Source organism: Aedes aegypti, chromosome 2 (assembly GCF_002204515.2).
Source record: "Aedes aegypti strain LVP_AGWG chromosome 2, AaegL5.0 Primary Assembly, whole genome shotgun sequence".
Lineage (NCBI taxonomy): Eukaryota > Metazoa > Arthropoda > Insecta > Diptera > Culicidae > Aedes > Aedes aegypti.
Window position 1 is genome coordinate 181407815 of NC_035108.1, and position 27447 is coordinate 181435261.

The 27447-nt window shown below is 38.1% G+C and overlaps 1 protein-coding gene across 1 annotated transcript in view; it reads left to right on the forward strand.

Annotated features, from left to right (window-relative positions):
• Nucleotides 1–27107, forward strand: part of LOC5572107 (tyrosine-protein kinase Dnt) — a 320019-nt gene extending 292912 nt beyond the window's left edge. Inside the window, exon 13 of the mRNA XM_021843333.1 lies at nucleotides 26340–27107. Coding sequence (XP_021699025.1) covers nucleotides 26340–26451 — 112 coding nt within the window. The 3' untranslated portion in view covers nucleotides 26452–27107. The remainder of the gene's footprint in view (nucleotides 1–26339) is intronic.
• Nucleotides 27108–27447: the final 340 nt, after the last annotated feature.

A 27447-nucleotide genomic window follows, 5' to 3' on the forward strand; every position in this document is an offset into this window, starting at 1 on the left:
ATCCGTTGGTATTCCGATAGGGTTTTGAGATATTTGAGTTTTTGTTACAAAAATTATGTTTTTTAATGCAAAAAATTTTTTTTTTACTGTGTGTATTTTTTTGGAATCTTTATTTAGTTGTCTAACTTTGTTTCTTTAGTTGTCTAACAATCGAACGAACCGTTTTTGCTGTGCAGCTTTTTGAATATTTTTGAACCATTTTCACATACCCCCTTTTGAAAAGTTAGTCGTGACTCAACTTGAAGATTTGATATCGGAAAATGACGATTTAGATAGAACTGAAAAACTGTGCAAAGTGTCAGATATTTTTGAAATGGTCGATCAGAATCGACTTGCATGCCTCCGTGGAATCCCTCCTATAAAAATAGCTCCTGACCTTCATGTCAAAAATTATTTTACAACAGTCTATAGCAAAACGGCCGTAAACAGCCCCTAGTGCATGGGGTAAGACACTCATTAATATTGGTATTAATATCCCTTAATACGGATTAATATATATTATTTTTATGATATCATCGAGTTACCTATGATTTTCCTAAAGACATCTGACAGAAGTTTCTTGAATTTAATGGTTGGTTGGTTTGGTTTGACTTTATTAACGAGATTTTTAGCCCTGGGCTAGTTCATCTCGGGACCAACGGCTTTACTTCCCTTCCGAAGGAAGTCGTCACTATAACTTTTTACGTCATAAGTGACTATGTCGGGGGATGGGATTCGATCCCAGGTCCTCGGCGTGAGAGGCGAGTGTTCTAACCACTACACCAGGTCCGTCCCCTCTTGAATTTAAGTCAATGGTGGGGGTTTATAAACAAGAGGCTAGGTATCGTGGATTGTATGTCTTGCCGATCTGACATACCATAGGAGACAAAGGGTTTATTCACAAATTTCATAACGCCGAAAATGACTATTTTTGACACCCACCCACCCCCTTTAGCGTTATGCAATTTGTGAATGGGCCCAAATTACATCGGAATCGAGTTGCGGAATGGCCCGGAAATCGTAGAAAGATTTTGGGCATTGATGACAATGGAGCTTCACTGAATGTGATGCATCATACAAGGTGCCAGTCTCCTTCTAGCCAGACTACCAGATGGATGTTGGCATCAAACAGTGTGGATTTGCATCGGACGGCTTTCTCATATATTTTACTCACACGATCTGACGATCACAACTTGTTTTTTCATATGAATAATCAATTTGCCCTGGCAACTCCGGCAACAGGCAAACAGTAAAACTCCATGCATACTTGATAATCTTCTCAATATCAATATTAATATCATTAATATATATTAATATTTTAATACTGGATCTAGTGTCCTGCCCCATGCCCTAGTGCGACTATAGGGGACTGTCTACTAAGGGGACACTGACCCTACATCTCTTTATTATTGCGGGAATAAAGCGCCAGATGATAACAACAATATGTTTGCTATTCTTGGTATGTTTGGGCAGCTCTTGTGGTTCAAATAAAATTAAATCCGTTTCTCTCTATATAGGTACTAGGGCTTCTGTACCAGTGATAGGGGCAATAGTAACGGGTTAAGGAATAAAAAAATCGCTAAAAAATAACGAAAGGTCGATTTTCATATCTGAATACGACATTCGAAAGCTATTCTATTCTATTTCACGTAAAAAATAATCTTGGGATGATAAAATCATTGAATCTTGTAAAAAGTCATTTCCTCCATTACTGGAACATGTTCCAGTGATAGTGGTATTTGCTAACTTGTGTTCCTATAATAGTGGTTTACATTGATTTCCCGTTGAGACTCACTATTATAGAAACGTCCCACTATTATTGGTACAAAGGAGCAACATAGTTAAGATTTTTAATTGTTTTCTACTATTTCCTTACTGATACCCAAGATTGTTTTATACGCATTCATATTATTTTGACAAGGGCCATGTTAGAAAAATACACATACAAATATTAATTGCCTATAACACGTTTAAAACCACACTACCACTATTATTGGCACACACACTACCACTGGATCAGCCACCCTATCATAGAATTGTATGAAAAAAATAATTCAGATGGCATAATTTGGAAATACTAAACATTTTACAATCTAGAAGAAATCAACATTTTCATTTTATTTTATTGGCAAATGCTATTTCTTCCATCATGGAAACATAAATAGGAGCATTACGTTGCGATTCCGTTTGGCATTGCCTTTGTACAGAAAATAAAAAAAAAAAAAACCCGCACAAGCCTCGTTCTGATTTTTTTCGGTTCTTTTTATTATCTCGATCATACTTGTAAGTGATAAAGTCAAGAAAATTAGTATGATAAGATATCGGAATGAATCGGAACCCAGTATAACTTTAATCAAATTTTGTTTGTTGTTTACCTGTTTAGAATTTTGTTTAATTCTATCAGAGAAAGCATAAAAGTACAGAATGATGTTCTAATCAGTTTTAGTTAGGTTTAACAAGTTCAACCAACCACGTTTTGATTAGTGAACTCCGGTCACGTAGCAGCCTTAATAAAAATGTTCGAATTATTTTTGGAACCAGTAGATTTGAACAGGATTAAGCTTCAACTCCAGGAACACGTGCAGATGACGAAAGAGACTTCTGGCGCCACATCTCCAGAATAAAGAAAGGGAGTTTGGTAGGTTGCAGTACTACCGGGAATACAATGTATCCACACATCATTATACAGATATTGTTCATCGATTTAAAATCTGTCTACGATACATAGATCGAGACCAGCTATGGCAGATTATGCAAAAATACAGTATTTCTGAGCAAACTGATGATAATGAACAATGCGACGATAAATTGAGTGATGTGCATTTCTTGAATATCAGGGACACCCTCGAGCTTCTTCGAATCTCGCTGTTCAACATTGCCTTAGAGGGTGTGCTAAGAAGAGCGGGACAAGCATTTTCATGTGACAGGTCCGTCTATACAATAGTTTACATCGGTGGAGCTGCGGTTCAAACACGCTGTCATCTTCATAGAAGAACTCTAAAATGTTTTTAGAAGGCTTTGCAGACCATCTACGGCGGAGTATAGATGGAAGAAATAGGTAAGTTACAACGCATCGATTTGATTGAACAAATAATGTATTACAATTGCCCATATAAAATTATGTATCTGTCCTAGGAGGGACGATACACTAGAAGAATAAAAAATAATTGAAATTATTTATTTTGTCTGTTTGATAAAGTTAAACAGCTTCATGTTTCTTGATCTGGAATTGGATTTTACAAACGCCGTCATAAACGCCTGGGAGTAGTAGCGCCCTCTGAGCTATAGTAACGCCCTCCAAAAGAAATACGACTAAGTAGCTCAAATTTTACGACGACAGGGCTGCATATATCTATCAAGTTAATATCACTTCTAGCTATCCATATTATATTTTCTATTGCTAAGCTTTTTTCGCCTGCTCGGGATGGTTTTCCGTACAAGAAAAATGGAAATTTCTTTAACAGAATTGATTAAATAAATTTCTATAGCCAGCTACATTTGAAATGACATTTCTTCACAACTGAATAAATACTGCGCTCTAAGAAAAATGATTTACTTGGCCATTTCCGAAAATAAAAATCGCAACAAGATATTCGAATATTTTTCTATTCAGGTGGGTTCTGAGGACTAACCCTTCAAATGATTCAAATATATTCATACAGAGAACTTTTACTTCAATGCATATGTAATAGGTTTATGAAAAATACAAATAAAAAAATAATCAAACTATAATTTATAGAATTATTTAAATTATTTAATCAGTTTTGAACAAACTAAAACTTATTAACTAAAATTACATTAATCATTTCAGACTGTTTTTACTTTGTGTAAATAAACATTATTTTAACCAACATCGACATAAATTTTCTCACTGTGTGCTAAAAATAGCCAACTGAACTCAGCTTGGATCAGCACTAAACAGCAGCTGAATAATATGCTTGTTCAGTTGTAGATTAGCGTACCATGTGTTGATGACAAGTTGTCGAATAGAAGCTCGAACATGGTCAATATTCAGCTATGAGAAGTTTATATTTAGCACTGGACGGTATAATCTTCAATTCTAGGATGGCGCAAATGGCAAGGCATACCGCTGACGATTGGAAGGTCTCGAGTTCGAATCCAGTATACAGGCGATGTTTAAATAAGATTGATTTACTATCATAATAATAGTGCACACTACATTTATAAAGTGCCTAGAAAAATATTTTTTTGTTTTTATTAGTCTTTAATTATTTTTAGACCAGCCGTATAAAAGCTGAACTAAATGCTTTTAAAACGTTTTCAAAGCTGAAAAATAAAGTTGGTATTCAACGACATGCTTTGAAGTTTCTCCAAATTTGTGTGAACAATGCTTTAACAAAGGTTGGCCATGGAAATTATTAAAATGTTATGAAACATGATGCTGGATAAAACTGCCATAATGGTGTTTGTTAAATGAGTGAATGTTAGTTGGGCATGTTGAACATAAGTGTTCATGAGTTCTGCAATGGACAATATCGGCCATTTTGCCCAAGTGATCCCACCAAAGAAAGGTGGACGAGTGAGTGTGGTGTGTTAAGGACACAGAACCCCGGGGTTATACCACAAAACCGTGGTTTACCCCAAAATTGGGCAACTGATCCGGCCAATCGTTACACCAGGCCGAAGACCAGGAGTCAAGCTGGTGGTCACCTCAGGCGCTCATCGCGTGGTCCAAGAATGGCAGCAAAGGTCGCAGGAAAGCCATGGATCGAGCAGGAACAGCGAGGACATCGGCAGAGGGGCCCCAAACGAGAAAGAGATAAGGTCAGACTAGTCCTAAGGAAGTGGGTGAAGTAGAGTTGAAGATAGATAGCGAAGCAAGGTTAGAGAAAAGTGTGTGAGAGAGAGAGAGAGAGAGAGAGAGAGAGAGAGAGAGAGAGAGAGAGAAGAAAAGAAGAAGAATAAACAGGAGTGTGAAAAAGCCAGCTCAAGTGTTTTCCTGAATTCCGCGAAACAGCAAGGATAAGCGTGCCGACCCTAGAGATGAGGGTATATACAGAGTCTCGTTAGCCGCTGGAAAGGGTCACCTTCTGTGAACCCTCCCTAAGCTGACTGTAGCTGCCGGTGATGAGCCGTTAGTTACACTTGGCACCCAACTAAAATAGTCTTACCAGCTCTTTTACGGGTTCGGTTCGGGAATCACTTGAGAATGAGCCATCACTACAGAAGTCTCTGATAAAACTACCACAATTAGCTATCTACCAAATTCACTCTTACTTACGTACTCATTAAATTTTTCATTCAATTCAGAGGGGTTCTGTTGTCCAAAACCATAATGAACTAAATATGATTGTTCAAAAAGAACGTCGGAGTGTCCAACTAGTTATTTTTACAACTGCTGCTATAGTTATTGTGTGTTACTGTGATATTTTCGATTGTGATCAATGAAAAGGCCAAAGAATGATAGATTTTATTTACCACAAAGTATGTGTGCTTCTTTTGAAGTGTGTACAACTAGGATTTGCAAATTTAGTAGGTTTTCCAAATTTACCAGGTTATCAAAATTTTTGTGTTGTCTATTAGCTCATAAGTAGTTCTTTTTCAATTCCATTTTCTGTGCAAAAGTGATGAATAATGCTCTTCCAATGTGATGATCATTATTGTGAATTTACCCACGACAATTAAACCTGAAATGAAAGAGAAAGATTGAATGGATGAATGGTGAAACGTCAGAAAGCTGAATGGAAAGAGAAGTTTGGAGAGGTGTGTGGTTACCGCATACAAGCGTTTGTTTGTGTGTAGGAGACCGGTTTTACTACTGAACCATGTTGAAAGTCTAATTCTTTTAGGTAAGAATCCCTAGATTTTTCGACAATGTTGTTCTCCTCAGCCATATGAGTTCATCTGTGACTCAGGCTGCTTTTTTTTGTATGGTAATTGTCCTAGAGAGGTGATTTGCTGCAGAAGCATAGAAAGGCGGTACTAGCTCACTAGATCTTCTCATCACTGAAAACGGTGTAATCACTGAGAAGTAAATACTTAATCTTTCTCGGAGATTCACTAATCGGTTCGATGTGATGGAGAGGGTTCACGTGTGGTCAAGTACCGTGAGAAAGTGTAGGTGCAGTGAGAAGCTGTGGAGTTGTGTGGTATGATTTCGTACCGGCATAAGAACACACAAGTATGTGTTGTTCTGGAATAGGGCGGTTCGTCTACGACAGCCAGTTTGTCCCTAAAAGTGATAGTGAGAAGTGTTAATGCAGACAAGCTGAAGGCAATGAGTAGTACGTTTGGTGGATAGTTACCTCTGTCAATAACTCTTCTGGAGGAACTATTCCGTTTACCAGCGTGCGATATGCTCTGATGCTGCTTGTCCTGCATGATGCCTAAACTCACTCTGCGGAGACAGCAATTGTGAAAGATCCTAGGAGGTTTTTTTTTAATTTGTTTGTGACAACCGTTGTGCTGAATTGGGCCCAAGCAAAGATGGGTAGAAGGAAAAAGATAACCGACTCTCGTGTTTTCTAGGCGACATGAATAGTGCCGCTCTGGTGAGTCAAAAGCCAACTAATATGCAATGTTCTCCTAGTGACCACTAGATGTTGAGGTGTTTGTTAATGACATTCACGCTTGAAAAAAGGTACACAGCTCAAACGAGGGTGTGCGACATTGCCAGTCAGCTCTAAATGGCATAAAATGTGAGAAAAAGAAGAAAAATACAGCACATGAACAGTTTTTAGTATATATAAAAATTACTCAAATTTTGTGTTGTTCCAAAAAGGCCTGATGTTATGTGAGTCAAACTCACTTCTGTGTAACAATTTTTAAGCGTGGTTGTTTTGATTTCTTCCACTTTTCGTTTTTTGATTGCACGATGATTTTATTTTAGCTGAATATAATGTTTACGCGCTTTTGACTTAACAGATGGCAGTAGTGTTACTTGAATAACGTGTCGTCGACAAAATATATGGCAAAATAAAGAGTCGATCATCTTTTTCCTTTTAACCATCTTTGGCCCAAGCCATGAGTAATCTACTCACGAGTTTCCAATGTGGAAGTGAGAGATGTATAGTCACCGACTACGAATCCAACGGCTGATTGATCGTGAATAATCCATTTGATCATGATTGGCTTTAACGTTGGAGGGATGAGCAGTGGATTGAAGGTCGAAGTACCTATAACGAAGTACGCACCGCCTGGAGAGCGAATCCGAGCCTTCAAGAAAACGCACCAGATAGAGGCAATCCGGGTACATTTTCGTAAGTTCATCACAGTCATCACGTTGAGCCATTCACGGTGGGCGTAAAATGGGTGGAAGTGTCTAATAGGAGACCTAACTATAACTTCAAACGTTTCTCAAAATTTGATTGATAAGAACCCATTACGCAAATAGAAGCTTCAGCGTTACTAATGTATAAATCGTGCAAATATGTTCAACACGTACGTCATGTATGTCTACTATCACGTCATGATGAGCATGTCCCACCAAGGAGCGAACCCTTATTTTCAAGTTTTGTTTTCATTATTCTCCGTCATTATCTGCCTTGCATGCTCTGGTGCCTCTCAAAAATGGCGGAAATTATGCATCGCTCCTTCAACACTCACTCCATTGTCTGCCATTTACCCATCGCTTCTTCCTGACCCTTCCCAAATTGCATCTTCCCTCTGGTAGGTACCGTGTCTTCATCCATTTAGGTACCTACAACCATTACTCTACATCGGGAGACGAGTTCTGGCATGGTACGAAAAAAAAAGCAACCACGCGACAATATGGAAATGAGTGCAATAAAGCAGTAGAATCAAAGGACCAAATTGCACCCCACATCGAAAGGGAGGAATAAAAAGGGGAAATGCATGGGCAATTCACTCCTGCCGGCGAACTGTGAAGTCGAGAAGTGAAGAGCTCAATTTACCATTTACTTGAACATAAAACGAAATTTTAAACTGAAACGATTCGTGCCCCAGCGATGCACAGTGGTGTTGGAAACGGAAACAGTTCGCAAACTAAAACTTTGGAAATATGTATTGAATTCCTTTGTTAATCTGGAAGTGAATTAAATGAATTAAATTGTGTAGCTGATTTAAGGAAAAAAAAGTTGACTTTTTAGCAATTAAACTGTAAAATTGAGATAATGTGTACAGTACTGTTTAGTACAGGCTAAGTTAATTGAAAACGATTTGTCCTTTTATAAGCTAGTGAATTCAATTCCCTTATAAAAAAATCTAAAATGCTACATAAAATGGAACAACATATTTAAAGAGAGATAAATAAAAAAAAAACATGATGAAAATTTGAAAAAATAACCACTATGCAGCAAGGGCTATAATATTCTGCATTTTATTCACAGTTAGCATTTTTGTTGCCGCTGTTTAGTATGCCGTTTGTTTTTTGTTGTTGTTCTCGCTTATGATTTCGTTGTTGTAATCAGATGACTGGAGAGGGGCTATCCGAGTGCCAAAACGAGACCCTTGAGAAATGTGGTTTCAATGATGGAAATGCTGTAGGTACAGTACCAAGGAGCAGTACGAGGAACACAACAATATGGGTGAAACGTGGAAGCAAATTACCCGACGAAGTTATGGCACTAAGGAGAACAATGATTTTTTGCCATTTTTCCGCTGTTCTCATACTCTCGGTGTAGGTTCCAAGCGACTTTTTTTTATTATTGTTTGGTTGCTCTTCCTGTTTTGACATTATAGCAGGAGCTTTTAACCTTCGCTTTGAAGTCCACTGCCAGGCTGCGATGTATTGCTCTTTGGTTTGCGAATTGTGCTGGAAGTGTTTTACGATGGGAAATAAAGTTATGATTTCCATTTGCTTTGATTAAAGCTGTCACGATGTTTTATAATTTTGAGGGGCGATGAGCGTGATTGGGGTGAAAAGTTTTCGGTATTCATTGTGTTGTGGAATAATTGGCTTTATTTAGCTTTCATGTACTACAAGATGATTAAGTTTATGTTATGTAACTTAAATGAGAAGCATTCCATTGTTTAAATTGAACTAATTACATTCTGCAAACTTTTTCCATCTGTCTTAGCTGAAGTTTAAATCGTGGATGATTAAGGTTACATTTCATTTGAAGGTCAGTAAGAATTGATGAAGAGATAATATTTCTTACCGTTTCATTTGCTTCCAACTGTACACTATTTGTTCCAGACTTGATTCATGTGAATTTTATTGGCCTGTTTCTCATTCATGCAACTGTACATATTATTGTTTATGCAAAAGGGTGTGTATTTATGTTACACGTATACGTCTAGGCTAACCAGCTAATTCCCTTTCGGAGAACATGTCCTCTTTTTCAATCATATGACCTACCATTTTCCTTTGGACTGAAAAACTGCCTCCTATGCAAAGTGATCACATACTCTATTCGAATTTCAGCCAAGCTTATTAAGGCTAAGACCATTAATAAGTTTTAACATCTAAACAGATAACACGGGCTGCACCTCTCCATACTCAGTTTTGCCACACGCGCTTCATGCATTTGGCCATCCGTTACATCGTTACATTCCATACCATCTTGTATCAACCCTCATTGCATGCACTCTCAGCTCCATTCAGGTGTTTAGCGAAGTGCTACTTCCCCCTTTCGATCAATTTATTGTGAGATGGTGATTGGTCACCCTAATGCGAACATGATTTGTTACGCCATCACCCCTTGGTGCTTTACGAGCTGATCGATTGAAAACATTGGTGAACGTCCAATGAGAATATATACCGAGGTGTGGAAATTACATTTAGTATGCGTGACATCCGTGTACGGTGCAAAATGTTTCACAACTACAAGTGAGTGAGCTCCAATTAGAAGCTGTGTAAATCAATGACGTAGTTACCCCAGCCAACAAATATGTTAACATAACTGAGATTAAACTCAGCAAAGTGAACACCTATTCGGAAATAGAAGATTGTTTAAAATGTATAGATTCCCTCTATGTGTACAAATCTGGAGGCCATATACCGTAAAACGGGGTAACTTTGATAGTTTTTTCGAAGAAAACTTGAATATTTTAGCATGCTGTTTCAAAGATTTGCAATTTATATTTTTAAAACAAGTACTGGCATCCTAGCTATCGATTACAGTCGATAAATTGGCAAAAGATTCATTTTGAATGGATATATAATTTTTCATATAATCGAAAGTTGGTTTTCTGTTTTGGGGTAACTTTGATAATGGAATATGATTCGAACAAAATTGAATGAATAACGAACATTTGTAGGGCATTGCATACCTCTAGGCGTTTAACGTTATATAGAAATTTCTGACTTAGATTACAAAAATGGCCCCAGTTTGTGAATATGCTTTTCGCTAAGAGATTTGAGACCGTATTCAAGTTCTATGATAACTAGGCTATCAAAGATAAGTGACCAACTATTCACAACTACATCAAATAGTGATCGTAGAACAGATTGTTTGTAAGCGTTTTGAAAATGCTAAAATTGTGTATTTTTTTTAAATTCGTATAAAAAGCCAAAAATGTTCTTGATTCAAATGAAAACCGCTCTTACATGAAGTGTCATACTAATATTCTTTAGTTTTGCATTCGTTTTGCTTAACTGATCAACAGAAATTATGATATTTCGTTTAGTATGCGATGGGTTACGCACTATCAAAGTTACCCGCATTATCAAAGTTACCCCGTTTTACGGTACGTACATTTCAGAAAATTCAGTGTGGTAAATGCAACTTCAGACGAATGTGTTTGGTGCTTTTTATAATTTCGTGTATGATTGTATTTTTCATTATATGCACTCCCGTGCATAAGTTTGGGTTCAACCTCTAAAATACATACCAAAGTGTTCAATCCATATCTCTGTGACTACACGTCCAATAGAATCTCTCTAAGCCGCATTAGAAAAGCAAAGAGTTATTTTTACTTAGTGTGTATTTTTCCAAAAACTTTTTTTGAATTTTGTATGTTAAATTTTAACTTAAAGTTGTGACATTTTTCAGAAAACACTGAAAAAACATTTGTAATTTCCTCAGCATTGGATCGACCAAAATTTTAAAACAAGGTGTCATTAGAATCGTAATCTTATATTCTCTGAAAAGCGCTCACGAAATTTTTGCGAAAAAATCTGAAAACTATTCAAAATCAATGAAACAGTCATTCAAGTCATCGTGCAAAAGTTTGGGTTCACCCCTCAGTATGGTGTATCGTGCAAAAGTTTGGGTACACCTGAACTTAATTAAAACAGGAAAAATCTGTGAAATATGAAACCAACCATATACGCGCCATTATTTGCGTTTGGAAAAACTATGAATTATTAAAATCGGTTGAAAAATGGCTGAGATATTGACAAAAATGGTTCAGGTGAACCCAAACTTTTGCACGATGACTTGAATGACTGTTTCAATGATTTTGAATAGTTTTCAGATTTTTCCGCAAAAATTTCGTGAGTGCTCTTCAAAGAATATAAGATTACGATTCTAATGACACCTTGTTTTAAAATTTTGGTCGATCCAATGCTGAGGAAACTACAAATGTTTTTTTCAGTGTGTTTTTTGAAAAATGTCACAACTTTAAGTTAATGTTTAATACACAAAATTCAAAACATGTTTTTAGAAAAATACATACGAAGTAAGAACAACTCTTTGCCTTTTGAATGCTGCATAGAGAGATTCAATCAGACGCGTAATCACAGAGATATGGACAGAACACTTGTGTATGTTTTTTAGGGGGTGAACCCAAACTTTTGCACGGGAGTGTACGACTTTGTATTTGCAAAAAAACAAAAAATAAAAAAAGGTAAAACAAGTAGGTGTAAGCCTCCACGCAATGATCTTCAGATCGCTAAACATATACGCTGCCACTACGCCGTACAGTGACTATTAAATGACACGAAAATTTGGCAAATATAAAACCAACAATATAGCTCATCTGCATTCACTTCCACCCCATCCACTGTGCAATATATGTTCAGATGAATTCGTCGTCGGTATATTTCGTAATAACATCAACACCGATACTTGACAAAGTAGTCTCATGTTTTGAAGTAAGTAATTCATTTGTACCGTATGTGATAATGATACATTAGCAATTATTGAACGTATTATTATTAAAAATCTATGCATTCCCTCTATTTGCGCAACTATGGAGGCCTTATGTATACATCTTAGATAACTCATCATGGACAATACAACTTTAGACAAGTTGATTTGGCGTTTACTATGACTTTGTGTATGACTGTGTATTGCAGTTTATATAACTTAATTTTTACAAACAAACGTAAATAAAAAATCGTGATACAAGCCGCAAATTTCTGACACAATTTTAAAACGAATACAATTAGTGGTCTTAATATTTGTCAGTGGAACGGTGAAGGTCTTTTCCTGTGTGATTTTATATTTTCAACGATTGAACGTATGGCACTGTAAGACTGGGGAACAAATTCGGAGCGAATAGTGACCACAGTCGCCTCCCACTGCATCCACCTAAAAATGAAGTAAATTTTAAAGGCATTAAACAGATGCTTATACAAAGTTATGCCATTGTGTTACTGTAAAACTTATATATTTGAAAATTTATGCATGAATATCACTTTTTCGGTATATGCCTGGCTTTGAGATGGATCCAGCGATAAGTCCCAGACAACCAAAATGTACGTATAACGAAATCACCTGGAGGCTTTGTATGTGCAACATTTCACTTATAAGATGTCGCGAAAAGGCCTTCTACGTACAATAGTGAAGGCGATATGCGTGCATACATTGTGATGAATAATAATATACATTGCGAGTGTATAAATTTTCTACCGAACTAACCTGTGATCTTATCCGACTTAACTTATGATAACAAATGTTGATTTGACAGCTGCTACGGAGTGATCCGATTTTGTTTGTACGAGTGTACGAGATGAAACAAAATGTACAAGTGAACTCAGAAAAGAAGTGTTTTATGCGAGGAAGGTCATCAATCTGACGAGTTTATCCACGGTGTTTTGCGGGTTTGATGTAATTTGTATGAATAAACGAGTTGTAACGTGAACTTTCATGCGATTTCTGGTTGTCTGGGGTGATCTCCCCTGTATGATTCAATATGCGCATAAATGAACTCATATCTAATCTCACATTGAAGATTATAATAAAATCAAACCAAGTGAAATCGAAATCTTGAGAGGATGATTTTTTTGCCAAATGAAATTTAAATTCAGATCAGATCATATTATTGGCTCCATAATCAATCTCAAACAATTACATTTTGCATCGTATCTAATTCCAACGTAAACTGCAAATTTAAACAATTTGAATTTAACATATTTATATGATCTCTGGTTTGCTGGAACTTTTGTTTACGTTATTCCTTTTCACTAATACATAACCATTGCTTCTTCTTCCACACCTTGGTATATATTCTCATTGGTTAACGTCCTCTTTCGTGCTTCTACCACCGACCAAGTAGGTTGTGTGTGCTGGGCGACAGCCGGGATCGGAAACCATATTACAAATGGCGAATCCTTCAGAAGCATTGCTTTCCCAATTTGCGGCATAATTCTCCATAATTCGACGGAAATTCCGCACTGTCGCCCACCACGTGCAAAAAAGTGAAAATAATTGAGAATTCGTCAACTTTGATTGAAGAAATTTCCGTTTCGTGTAGTGCAAGTGTTTTAGATTTGTAAGTGATAGGGAGCAACCACATTCCCGAGCCCCGAAAAGTTTAAGATATATAAGTGGAAATGGCTGGCGCGTACAATTTGGCGTTGGTGAACAATTTGACACCAAGCAGCCAACTCCGCAGGCAAGTACGTTTGAGACGGTGAAAGGGTATGGTCTGGAAACGGACATAGGAAGTGAACGGGAAATTCAGCGAATGTAGTAGATTCGCATGTAACCGAGAGAATGGGTCGCTGGAACGAGCTTTTGTGGACTTGACAGAAGCTATCCTGGAGAACCATCGTTCGACCGAAAGACGCGTCAATACGTAATCCACCGGGTATATTGAGAGCTCATGGCTTGTGCCAAGTATGGCCAGAGCAAGCCATGAGCCTATCCATAATATACGATGGGACCATATCCAGCCGTTCCCCAATAATGTTCCATGCAGAAAAATGTGGGAAACTTGGCGTAGTTATCTGGAAAAATTTGAAATTGCCGCTACATTAAAAAACGCTAATAATCCTGCTCGACGCACCCAGTTGCTCTTTCTTGCCATGGGAGATTCACTGCAGAAGGTGGTGTGTACTGCTGGATTGAAGCCAAACCTATCGGATCCTGAATGCTGCTCTTCTGGATTAACTCCGCGTGCAATAGAAGTGTCGGCCAAGGAGAAGATTTTGATACCTTTGGGCCGAAGAACCAGTGATTGTGTGGAGAAACGTCGTGAGTGCGAGGTCAAGACGGGCCACGATTGGAAGAAACCCCCTCGAACAAGTGAGAGTTGCCGCCCGCGAGTGCATAGTACCGCAATTAGGCCACGAGCCCGAAGCTAAGTGGTGAACTTCCACGCGCGGTTGATGTAAAAGATCACTCGTATGACATTCACCCAGATTACAAAGGAAAATTCCTTCGAACGCAATTACTGCAATTACGCAGAACATTGTAAAGAGTCTCGGGATTTAACGACATTTTTAACAGAAACTGGATGTACCGATTTACGAGATTTTTGTTTCGAGTTAATTGCACTCTGGAGATATTTCACAGAAGAATGTCCAGAATATTGAAGGATTTCGATAGTCATCGTGTATATCGACGACATTTTGATATTCGCTGCAACTTTGGAGGAATTGAGAACTACCGTAGCTCGTGTTATACAGGTTCTGGGGCAAAACAATTTGACATTGAATGTGGAAAAATGCGAACTGGATAAAACTCATATTCAGTTTCTACGGCATGAGTTAGATGAGAATGGTTTCCACATCGATGACATGAAAATCAAAAGCATCCGCAATTTTCGATACCCACAAACAGTCTCTAAACTTTGAAACTTTCTTGGCCTTGCTTCTTCTGTGAGCCTTTACATACATGATTTTGCAAACCTTACCAAACCTCTTTGGAGTCTTGTTCAAAGACGTGGAACTGGGGTTCGCAACAAAAAGCTGCGTTCGATTCCGTAAAACAGAAGATAGCCAATCAAACCGTTTCATTAGGGTACTTCTCGAATACCGATAAAACTTATCTTTATACTGACGCGACCCCTAATGCACTCAGAGCGGTTCTTGTGCAAGTGTCGAAAGATCAGAAGTACCATAATTCGGGGTGTAGTTGATCAGTGGGGAGAAGTTGATCATTCGTGTACCCACATGTATAAACTATCAAGAGAGCTATGCATCGATTTCAATTAGCACAATTTCTGTGACGTCGCACTACCTGATAGCCGCTCCTTATGTTCCTTAGTTTGGTTTGACATTCAAGATAATTATACCATGGAAAAACAGATTTTTTTTATGAAATGTTTTATGAACTGTTGAAGTGTTCTTCTCCAAAAAATCGACTTTTGACATGACTACATAAAGACACCATTTAAATAAACTGTTTCATACATTCCAGATATGTTCTGTGAATCCAGTTTTTAATTTGCTTAGTGGATAAACAATCCTTTTCTGAGTAAAAAATGTATATTTTTGTGCGCGAGTTGCTAGTTTCAAAGAAAATTGCATACCTTTAGGCGTTTAATGTGGTGTTTTCTGTAATTTACAACATTCAAATTTAAAATTAACCGATAAATCATAAAGATGTAAGATTTTTGAAACTTGGTCCAGATTCAGTGACCCCAAATTTAGTGAATAGCATATCTCTTTGTTTTAGGAATTGTTTGTCAATTATTGCGATCAACTTCACCCCGGAATCAAAAACTACACTTTCTGATTTTTTGAAATGTTTTTGTTATTAAGTGAACATTTCGTCGAAATTTCGTTTGTATAATTCAAAAGATATCCAACCAGCAGTGCTGGGAATGGTAATAGTAGTAGGCTTGAATTTCGCGAAAATCACGTGGCTCTCTCACTACAGTAGTTTAAAATCGTGAATCTCATCAAGTAGCCTATATTGGGTACATGAATCTCCCTAAATCAGTAGTGTCATTGAAGGCTCTAAATGCGGGAAATGCAGCGGGAAATAAAACATTTTTCTACAGTAATTTTGGGTTGCCCTTAGCAACGGGTGTTTTGCAATTTTCAAGGCTTTTTGCCTACAGCAGCGATGGGCGTGAGTTTCACTGGCTTCGCTGACTGTGATTGGCTTTGTTTGACTACTGTAGAGTGAATTTCAGATTTTTTCCCAACCCTGCCAACCAGTACATGTTTTAAAAATATTTGGATAATAATACATGTATTCCAACACCACTGATTCACTACTTTACACTATTTTACGATTCACACTGTTCACTACTTACACTTTCACTTTTACCTTTGGATCACTTTACTACGAAGCGGTCGCGTATTTATATCAGTGTGTTCGTGTTTTAGAAATTCCGAAGATTCTGGAACAGCTGGCACTCACTGGCGGAACTCACTGCAACTCTCGTTGCGGATACATCACTCATAAGGCATTCGCGGCACTTGAGTTCCTGTTGGTAACTCACATGGTACTCACACTCACAGTTGACACTCGTGGACTCAGTGGAGTTGTCAGGGAGGGTCGAGAAAGGACCACATTCGGATGCATTTTTAATCGCACATGTTTACGGCTCGTTCCGTACGGAACATGCTCCCCCTGATTGACACAAAGTTTCAACAGTATGTTTTCGGGTTTGTGATTCTCCATGGTTCATCTCTTCGACGGATGGAATTTGGATCGATGAGCGGAATTTTCGTTCTGAGTGATTGTCAGTTGAATGGATACCCTGTCAACTGGGTTTGGTTTTCTTGGATGCGGTCGGTATTTTCCTCATGGTGAGCTGCTCAATTGTTGGAATAGTCGGACGATTTACATTGGAGTGCAATGTTTCGTTGGGTTGCTTCTCTTTCGTGATTGCTTGGAGATAACTGCAGATCGATGACCGGATTCGGTTTTTGTTGGATGTTTCCAGTGATTTGGTTGTTTAGGACGGAATACTGTTCATATTGCTTCTTGATCGATGGACTTGGATCTTGGATCTGGCATTGTCATTGTCAGTTAAAATTCTCTACCCTTGTTTGGAAGTCCTTCATATGTGAATTGGATAAGCGATAGAAACTAGACTGTTGAATTGGAGCTCATAGTTCTCCATCGGTTTGCTCCTCGGTTGTACGTGGTTCGGTAGTTCGTAGTTGTCCTGCGGGGTTTCCTAATTCATCTTCTTTGACTTCTCCTCTACTACGGGTGCAAGGAAGTAGAGTTTCACCCAATCGGCGCGATATTCATTGCCAATATTGGGACCAGCTGTTCTGGCTGGTAGAGCCATCCTGGGGAGGAAGGGTGTCACTGCTGTTGGAGCTGGTTTGATCCCGTCGCAATCCGGGAGGGGAGATCCACGGGTTCGTTGAGGGAGCTGATGGTGTGGCGCTTCTAGCCGCTGCTGTGGTTGGAGTGGGGGAAGAACCGGCGTCTGATTCTTGCTGGAGGCCCTGTTCCGGATCTCAATGAACTCGGACCTCTTCTTGCACGTTTTCGCTGTAGGTGCGTGGTTTTCACCACAGCTGGCGCACTTCGGATCTGCTTCTTCGATCCGTTGACTTGCCCCGATATGGTGATCTTCGTCACACCGGGAGCAGCGGGCGTTCATGGTACAGTTAATTGTTCCGTGACCAAAGCGGAGACAATTCATGCATTTAGTGACGTCTTTTTGCTTAGGCCTATACCGGACTCACTCAACGACGGTGCATCCGATGCTGTTTATGGTTTGGAGACTCTTCATCGTGCTGGAGCCGTGTTCAAGATGAAACAGGTGCAGCTGGTCTGCCTTCCTGTTGCGGTTCGCTTCCCATCACACGATGATCTGCCCGATTTGCTTCACCTCACGTAACTTTTCAAAGTTGGTTGCTCCCTTTGGGAAAAGCAGCAGGAAGAACGATTTATCCTGGAAGTGCTCCCCACGTCGCTTGATGATGTGCGCCGCCTGGGCCGTAGTCCTCTTTTGCATTTCCAACAGTCAATATCTCAAAAACTAAACATGCTATGCTAATTCAGCAACCTTTAATTAAATAAATAGCGACGTAACAGTAGATTCGACTACTAGTTCGTCATGGCGATCTTGCGGTTAGATAGCACCTTGTGTTGGTTTAAGCTAAGTATGCTGTTCAGCTCAAGAAAAGTAAAAATTTCTGCGGAAAGAAATGGTCAAGAAATTTTCTTCAGTGAGCCACATTTGAATTGACATTTCTTTTCAACTGCGTACTGCGATCAAAGAAAACATATTTTCTTGAGCATTTCTTGCAAGAATTTTCCCACGCATCGAGATAGGCGATTACTTTTCTGTTGAAGTGCATACTTCCCATTAGGGACAAAATGTCGAAAGACAAAACGTCGAATGCCAAAACGTCGAATGCCAAAACGTCGAATCCCAAAACGTCGAAAGGGACAAAACGTCGAAAGTAGCCATATTTTTAGGGAAGGTTAATTATAAATCTTTGCTAAGGAAAAAATGGTTGCGATGTGGACGGCGTTGGAAACAGCAAAATTTACAATTTTCGTCACAGTAAGCATGGAACAAATTTTCAGCAAAATGTCACTCTTTCATTCATTTCAGACGAGGAAAGGAAGTAAAGCACTTTGGGAAGCAAATTGAAATTGAAGTCTTTTAAATACAGAAGTGATCAAACCAGTCAACCATGATGTTGGGAACCAATCGTGGGTTAAGTTATACCTTTAGCAACGCATTCCGCAGTGTAAAAAATCCTTGACCCTTTTATTCCCAATGACAATCCTTTTCCAACTCTTCCTTAACAAACACTTCTTATCCAGGCATTAAAACATCCTTCAAACCAAGTCTTTTCCTTCCTATAATAAAGTTCAATGGACACATCCAATTAAACCACTTTATTTAAGCGAAAAAATGCCCGCGAATCTTGCCTTCTTTACAAACTGATCGGTTTTGTCTATCGTTCCGTAAATGTGTTATTGCGCTTTTGTTACTACGGTGTTTGGAGTTTGAATGTTATTTAGCTTATAAATTAACGTATTACAGTTTTTAAAATTTGGCATGATATTACTTAACATGATAATTTCAATATCCTTATTTCATATACATGTTTAACTAATTCAAAGTAATGTGAACTCACTACTAGCAACTAACACATAATTTTGGTCAATTAGTGAATTCATTATTCTTTTAAAACTTAATCATTCTTTTTCTCGAATAAGCACAATTAAAAAAATGATTGATTTTCTTTTCAGAATCACATATATAGATGTCAGGATCTCGAGATAAGTATCTTATATGGTCGGTGTTCAGACAGACAGAACCAAGTGTTGTTTAATAATTGCAGAAAAACACACCCCATGCTTTCGAAACATAAAAATATGTGCAATATGTACTGTAATAATGAAACTTACCTGTATCAGAATAGCTTCGCATAAATCAGAACTGATGAAGAGCTTGACTTTTTTTTTTTTGTAATGCCAAAATATCAGCTAGTCCGATCTGTCTGAACATTGACCATATGTACTACTGAATTGAGTTTGAGCTTTGTTTAATTTTTTGTGTAGAGAATTTATATAGCTTTATCATTTATGCAATAGTGAGAAAAAGTCAAGTAAAATAAATTTTCAATTTGAGTATTTACCTACCCTCCCAAGACCAACTAAAAATTACGGTATCATGATTATAACATTGGAAAATATATTTTTCACTTCCTCAGGTGTTTGAAGCATTATTTAATATTTAAATTTTACGTTACATTTTTGTCGATTGTTTCATATTCCTTCGATTAATGTTCGAGATTTTGTCAGACATTCGCTTTTTTTTTTCTTTCGGCATTTTGTCCCTCTGATGTTTTATCCTTTCGACTTTTTTGCATTCGACATTTTGGCATTCGACGTTTTGTCTTTCGACGTTTTGTCCCTTCGACGTTTTGTCCTTTCGATGTTTTGGCATTCGACGTTTTGGCATTCGACGTTTTGTCTTTCGACGTTTTGTCACCCAACCCCTTGTGTTTGCAGTACCACGAATCCCATAGTGCTCTAATTTTCTCAACAGTACGTCGTGGCATCGAAGGCTTTCTTCAAATCCAAGAAAAAGACTCCGGCAATATTATGATTATCCATTCATAGCCGATAGATATCGTCAACAATCTTACTAGCAGCCGTCCAGATACTTGTACCAGCTCTAAAACCGCATTGGTGATCGTAAATTACCTTTTGTTCATCCAAAACACTGAAAGCTCTGTTGGCCCCATTTTTCATTGTGCTTCATTCCGATAGAACTGAAATATTCATAATGTGTCAAAAAAACTAACAGTATTCGATTTTAGGCAGAGATACAGTGAATTTTTAATTGACAGAATTCACTTTCAAAAGTATTGACTGTAGTGTGGTGCCAGTTGTGCAGTAGTATCAGTATAAACGTGAGAATATAACCTTAAACGAAGCAATGGTGCGATAGTATTAAAATTTATTCAAGTATTTATACTTAATATGGACAAATGATCCACTTATTGCGCTGGAACACTTACCCGCTGTATATTCACATTTTTAAGCATGCATAGAATGCTGAGAATAAATGTTCACAATGAAATGCAATTTAATAAAAAAAAATAGAAACGTTCATCGCCAAAAGTAATCTCCTGAAATGTTTTGTCAAAGACATCAGATTTCTATATTGTGAGAATCATGAGATGCAGATAACGGATGACCTGCTTTGCTCTTGCCCACAGTTTTTTTTTAAAGACACCGACACGTTAATGCTTCCAGTGGACGATTTGCCCTTTGAAGGATGCACCACACTAGACAACGGACTAGCATGCAACACCTAGTGGCACAGTTGAAATACATTCCTGACGAAAAGTTTTCTGAACTGAAGCGGGAATCGAACCCACACTCCTTGACTCGATGCGGCTAAATGCTTGGTAACACTAACCGCTCGGCCACGAAGCCCACAGTTGATCAGCAAAAGTTTTCTCGTTTCATTTTGTATAGGGAAAGGCATCTAACTTCAAATTTTTCGTAAATTAATCGAAAAAATATTTGGTACGCGTGATAGCCATCAGCATTGCGAACAACCGGTACCAAATATTTTTTTCAAAAATAGTTTCCAATTTTGAGAAATAATTCGTTAGGAAAATATTTTTCGCGTTACCTTTCAGCGATTTTACTTGCATAGACTAGCGCAAGTGCGTTACTGTGTGGTGTGTAGCGAATCGGGCCAAGCATGTAGCCCATTGAAATAATATGTGCTCACAAGCGCCTCCTAGCAAGGAATTTAAGAATCCGTTTTATGTTTACTGGAAAATCTTTGATTTTGTAATCAACTTTGCCGATGTTTCTGCACGTTATTCGATGCCCTTTATTAAAAAAGATAGCTCTATCACATTTTTCGCTCCTCTCTAAACAACCAGTTGATATAATCTATAAAGTCCTCACTTAATTGAATAAATTTCGCAATAAGTTCCGGTCGAAATCCAATATATCTTCTAATCACATCTTGACAAAATTAATTTGATTAAACCAATATGATCTGACGAATAAACTGAATCCAAATGAATTTATTTATCGATGTAATTAGTGCTTGCATACTAGTATTGTCCAAGCCACCACAAAGCTCTTTTTCCCAACACAAGCATATGTTGCTCACTGGCTCCGATCACAATAAATTCATTTCAGTGCTAAATCCTCTTAGTCCGATAACACCTTCCGGTCAGAGTAATCTCACCCGACACGAGTGTCATAAACCCAGAAAAAAGTTCTTCACACGCTTTCATTTCTACACTGGGTCGGTCGTTGCAGCAGTAAATAACCTATCCATATGCCAACACGAGCAAGCAGGAAGAAAAACATAAAACGAATAACCAAGGAATGAAGGGTATGCGACATGCATTTTTGTTCATGGTGATACGAAACGAAACAATACATGGAATGTCTATAAGATTGTAAACCATGAAACGATTTTTGAAAATGTTTCGTTTAACCCGTATAGGCCTGAGTGAAAAAAAAATACTAAAACTCTCACCACTCAGCGAATACTTAACGGATTCAAATTATTTTTTGTCAGTATACTCGTACACATATCTTGATTCTAAAAGTGGTCAAATAACCTCGGGAATGTTTCTGTGGTCGGAGTTATTGCCGTGCGTCACTGGGTCAGGTCTGGTAACAAAGGTTTTGTGCTTCTGTGCCCCTGGAGGCAAATTTCCAGTCACAGTTAATTTCCAGAATCGGCTATAATTTGGCCACTATATCAAGGAGTTTTAAGAAAAACGCATCAGCGTAAACCTTCTGTTAGTCGATTAAATTGAATAATTATGTCAACTGCATTTGATTGATCCTACAAATGATCATTTTCGGATCCCCGGGATGCCTCAAACTTATGATAAAGTGCATAATTTGTATTTTCACATCTCTGTCAAGCTTATTGGAACGCATTTTAGTGAACTATTATGTTCGATCTATACTTTTAGAGATTTTAAACGGTTTAGTACCTAACAAATCTAGAGCCGGTTCTTTAGGGCATTAAGTCCAAGTGGTCGAATCTGGTACACTCTAAATGGTGCAAAACTATTTATTTATAATGTTGAATATCAGATCTTAATGAATTATGCAAAATAAAATTAATGCCATTGGAAATAAATAAAGATAACTTGGCATGTCCCAAGAAATCGCCTTTTTCTACCCGACTTGACCCAGTGACCCACCGTAATAACTCCGGCTTCACTAGTATTCCCGAGTTCCTCTGACCACTTCTAGAAACTAGATATGTGGGCCAGTATACTTACAAAAAAATATTTGAATCCGTTAAGCTGAGCGGTAAGGGTTTTAGTATTTTTGCTTTCACTCAGGCCTATACGGGTTAACGCGACATGAAATCCAAAATACGCAGATTTTATTCAAATACTTAGAAACGAAATTTTTATTTTAAACTAGTGGTCCCGGCAAACTTCGTCTTGCCATCAAGTAGGCTGTTGAATACGCTATAACTTGTCCCATACAAAATGACAGTTCCGTCCACTCTCGTTTTTCCGACTTTCCCGGTGAATATCCTAGGATTTTTATACACACAAACACGTCGGAACCCTTGAAGAACAAAACGGAGAAATAATCATTCAAATACGTTAATACGTTCATAAGCCATTTCGTGACATACAAACACCATTCCATTTTTATTTTTATTTTAAATAGATGAATAGTTTTTTTTTTTCTAACGGATGTTTAGTAAAAATTTAAAATTATTTCAATGCCTTTCTGTAATTAAAGTAAAGAGCGTACTTTTTCTTCTCTCCAAGAGAATTGCTCTCTAGACTCCCTTAATACAGCCCACAGACGCTCAGATGGTTTGACTAACATTGACTTCCGCCTAGAGTTTCCATCAGGAGTTTCCTTGAGTGTTTCAACAGGATTGTTGGGATTTCATCAGGAGTTACCAATGGATTCCATCAAGAGATCCTCTATATCCTCAATGAGGAATTCATACATGGATAAAAAGAGATGTTCTTCTTGGGATTCCTTCAATAGTTCCTCTAGGGATTCCATCAGGAGTTCCTTCAGAGATTCCACCTGGAATTCTTACAGCGGTTTTTTCAAAAGTTTACTTAGGGATTCATTCAGGAATTCTTTCGGAGATTGCACCTGGAATTCTTCTAGAGATTATATTAGGGGTTCCTCAACAAAAAAAAAACAATTCCATCAGGATTTATTCTTGGGATTTTATAAGGAATTTCACCAGGCTTATTATCAGGAATCCCTTCAGGGATTTCATTAGGAGTTCAGGAGTTCCTATAGGGATTCCGTCAGGAGTTCCTTCAGAGACTCCATTGAGAGTTACACCAGGGACTACATCAGAAGTTTTTACCAGAAATTTAATATAAGGATTTCATCACCACACTCATTCAAGAGATTTTTTCCGGAATATCTCATAGGATACCTTGTGGAATTCATTAAGGTTTCCTCCCAGAATTTCTTAAAGAATCAATCCTGGAAATCATCAAAGAATTCATCCCGATTTTTTTAATGAATTTCCCGCGGAATACTTCCAAGGAACTCTTGAGGGTATTCTGGAATTCTTTGAGCAATTCTTTCAGAAATTTCTTATAAGCATTTCACCAGAAACAGGAATTCCTTCAGGGATCCCTGAAGGAGTTCCTAAAGGAATTGAGGTCATTCCTGGTGGATTCCTTGGAAAAATATTTCAAGAAATACTGGAAAGAATTGATGGATGAATTCCTTAAGGAATTCTCGTGGAAATTTCTGGTAGATTCTTGAATAATTCCTGCAGAAATTCCAGGACGAATGTCTCGTAGGGTCTTTTCAGAGATACAAGGAAGGATCTTTGGAGGAAACACTAGTGGAATTTATAAAAAAAATGAAGATTCCCTAGAAGAATATCGGAGGTTAACCTGGGGAAACCTCTCGAAAAGTTATATTTGTTTTTGCTTTCTGTTTCTCGTGAAATCCCTGAAGGTTTCCTGGTGGAAGCAGTGGAGGAATTTTTGGTGGGATCCCAGGAGGAACTCCTTGATGAATCCTTAGAGACATTCTTGGTAGAATCATTGTAAGAATTTCTGGAATAAATATTTGCATGTATTTCTGTAGGAATTTTCGAAGGAATTTCTAATGAAAACGGTGTAGGATTTTTTGGAGGAATCTGAGGGAGAATTACTAGGGAAATCACTAGAAGAACAACTGGAAGGTTTTTGGTAGGAGCAATTCCTGGTGGAAATTCTTGGTGAAATATTTTATGGAATTCTTTTTTTTTTTTTTGGAAGGCATTTCTTAAGCAATCTTTTCAAGAATTTCTTGAGGAACTCCTAGTGGAATCGTAAAAAAAAAAATCCTGGTAGAATCGGTTTAGAAACCCCTGAAGATTCGCTGGAGGAATTGTTCAATAAATCCCTTTTGGTTGAAGGAAGCAGTTCATGAATCACTTAATAAAATCCCCCGGGAAGTTTTTGTGCGAATCCCTGGAGAAATCTATAGAACAATTACTAGAAAGAATCGTTGGAAAAATTCATGATGGAAGTTCTGAAGCAACTCCTTGTGGAATTTAAAGAAAAATCCTAGGAGAAGGCTCTGAAGAAAAATGCTGGTAAAATTCTTGGCGAAATTCTGGTCATCTTTGAAGGAATCTCTGCAAGAATCTGACATTATGCCTGAAGGATTTCCCCGGAGAAATTTCTGGTTGAACATGTGGATAAATTTTTAGAGGAATTATTGATGAAAATTCTGGAAGAATTTTTGGTGAAATCCTTCGTATAACCCAGAGGATCCTGGAAAAACTCCAAAGTAGAATAACTATAGGAAATCACTAAAAGATTCTGAGTAGAATGTTTGAAAAAATTCCCATAGCCAATTCCCGACAGAGATTCCTCATAATTTCCGGAATGCTTCGTGCGACTTATAACTGTAAATTCTCCATATCCATTTTCCGCTACCTTAATTTTGAAAGTTATGCTCTTCCTCACTACGATTGTTGTCTGAAAATCGTAGAGATATTCTCCCCACAGCCACAAAATGCGAAAAAATGTGGTGTTGCTGCAACGAGTTTTAACAGTCGGCCAAACGGTTGCATCAACATAAGTCGGTTTGACTAGCTTGGGGGGCAGAGTCAATGTTGGTCAAACCGTCTGAGCGTCTGTGGGCTTTATAAAATGGGTGGCATGTTTCTTTTCTCTCGAGTGCTGCCAGTTCAATCAAAGATGGCGTCGAAACAGTAAGCACTCCGCGAGCGTGTTGTACGGTTTTACGAAACATCGTACGTGCCGAATGAAAGTAACTCGACAAACTTGCCCCAATGCCGTCCTATTGAGGATTTTTTCGGCTCCCTCAGTACCCTAATGTACAAAAATAATTGGCGGGCCAAGGATTCTTTTCCAATTCGTTCCAATTGACGTTTTTTGAAGAATAAACATTGTTTTTAATAAAAATTGAAAAAAGCTGTATGACAGAAGGAATTATTATCTTTTATTCAACACCCGTTGTGATATTTTTGGATACGGAATTTTTTTTCAGAAAGTTTAAGGTTAAGATGCATCGAAGCCAAACCTCAGATTTTCAAGAGCACAAATTTGGAGAACCCAGCACCAGTTCGAGCTGAAAACTTAATTGATTGGTCACCACCAGCGAGTGACAAATCGATTAAGTTTTCAGCTTAAACGGATGTTTGGTTCTCCAGATTCGTGCTCTTGAAAATTTGGAGTTTGGCTTCGATTCATCTTCACCTTAAGATAACTAAATAGCGATAATTTGGTGCTTGAGACAAACAAATGTCCCGCAGTGTGTTTGACAGAATCATTTGATACATCACATACCCTTACATGGAATGTAAGCTAAAACAGCTTTTCCCCCCGTTTTCTCATGAGCCATTGTTCTTTCTCTCCTTCCATTCCGCAGCTACACCGTGATGTCCTGCTGTTGGTTGCAGGACTACAAGCAGCGTCCCTCGTTTCCGCAGCTAATTGCCTACCTGCACGACTTCCACGAGGACCTGGGCAAGTACGTCTAGTGAAGTGGCGTGTCAAACGGTGATTTCCCCGTCGCTGGAACCCTCCACCCTTGGAAAGCTGGCGACCTGATGGGATGCGGCCAAACGACGTCCTTACCCTACTACTTTTGATATGATTGAAGGTGCTTTCTCGGAAACGTCACACGATCGTTACCTATATAGGATGTAATACAGAGTGCATTAGACGTTGTGTAAGTGAAGCTGGGTGTAGTCAATGACAGGCAGCAAAGTGCAACGCGACTCCAGGATCCAGCTCCCGATTGGTGGAATGGGGCATATGCTACGCGAAGGATCCGAAACGTGCAATAAATTATGACCGGAAACTTACAAAAAAGAGTGCGAGCGAAAAACGTTGAATCAAGAGAAGATTTCAGATAGATTTATCGGTTAACTTTTGTATTGAAGATTGGCGCATCGATCACGAAAGATTTACCGTAGATAAATTACTAGGGAAACAAGTTCAAACCTGTGCTAGGAGCAATGACTGCCAATTATTATTGCTAACGAAGTGTAAGAGAAGTGTGTAGTTTATCAAATGGTGTTGAAATATTTCACATGTTATTCGAAACTCGTGCCAGATAAAAGTCTGTTGCTGTAATATGTTGTCGTCATGTTTATCCTCTGTGGCTATCTGATATTCATTGTGCTTTACAGAACTGAATCGTTTTATATTAGATTCCATGACCTGTTGTTTATATTCCTGTGTGGTTTTGGCAGACATTTCCAATTGAACTGAGTTATCACACCAATCAAAATTGTAATTCCATCCGCCGCCTAAAAAACCAACATCGATTTCGCGATCTTTTGCAGTGGAAGAAAAACAAGCATACTCGAGATCACTTAAATCCATGGAGGAGGAAGACACACAATCTATTTCATCAAAGCTGTCTCATTTATTTTCGTAGCACGCATCTTCGGAATCCTCGATAATGGATTCGCACATATATTCACATCCGGAATGTTTTCTTGGGCGTTATCAAATGACGGATTTCAATA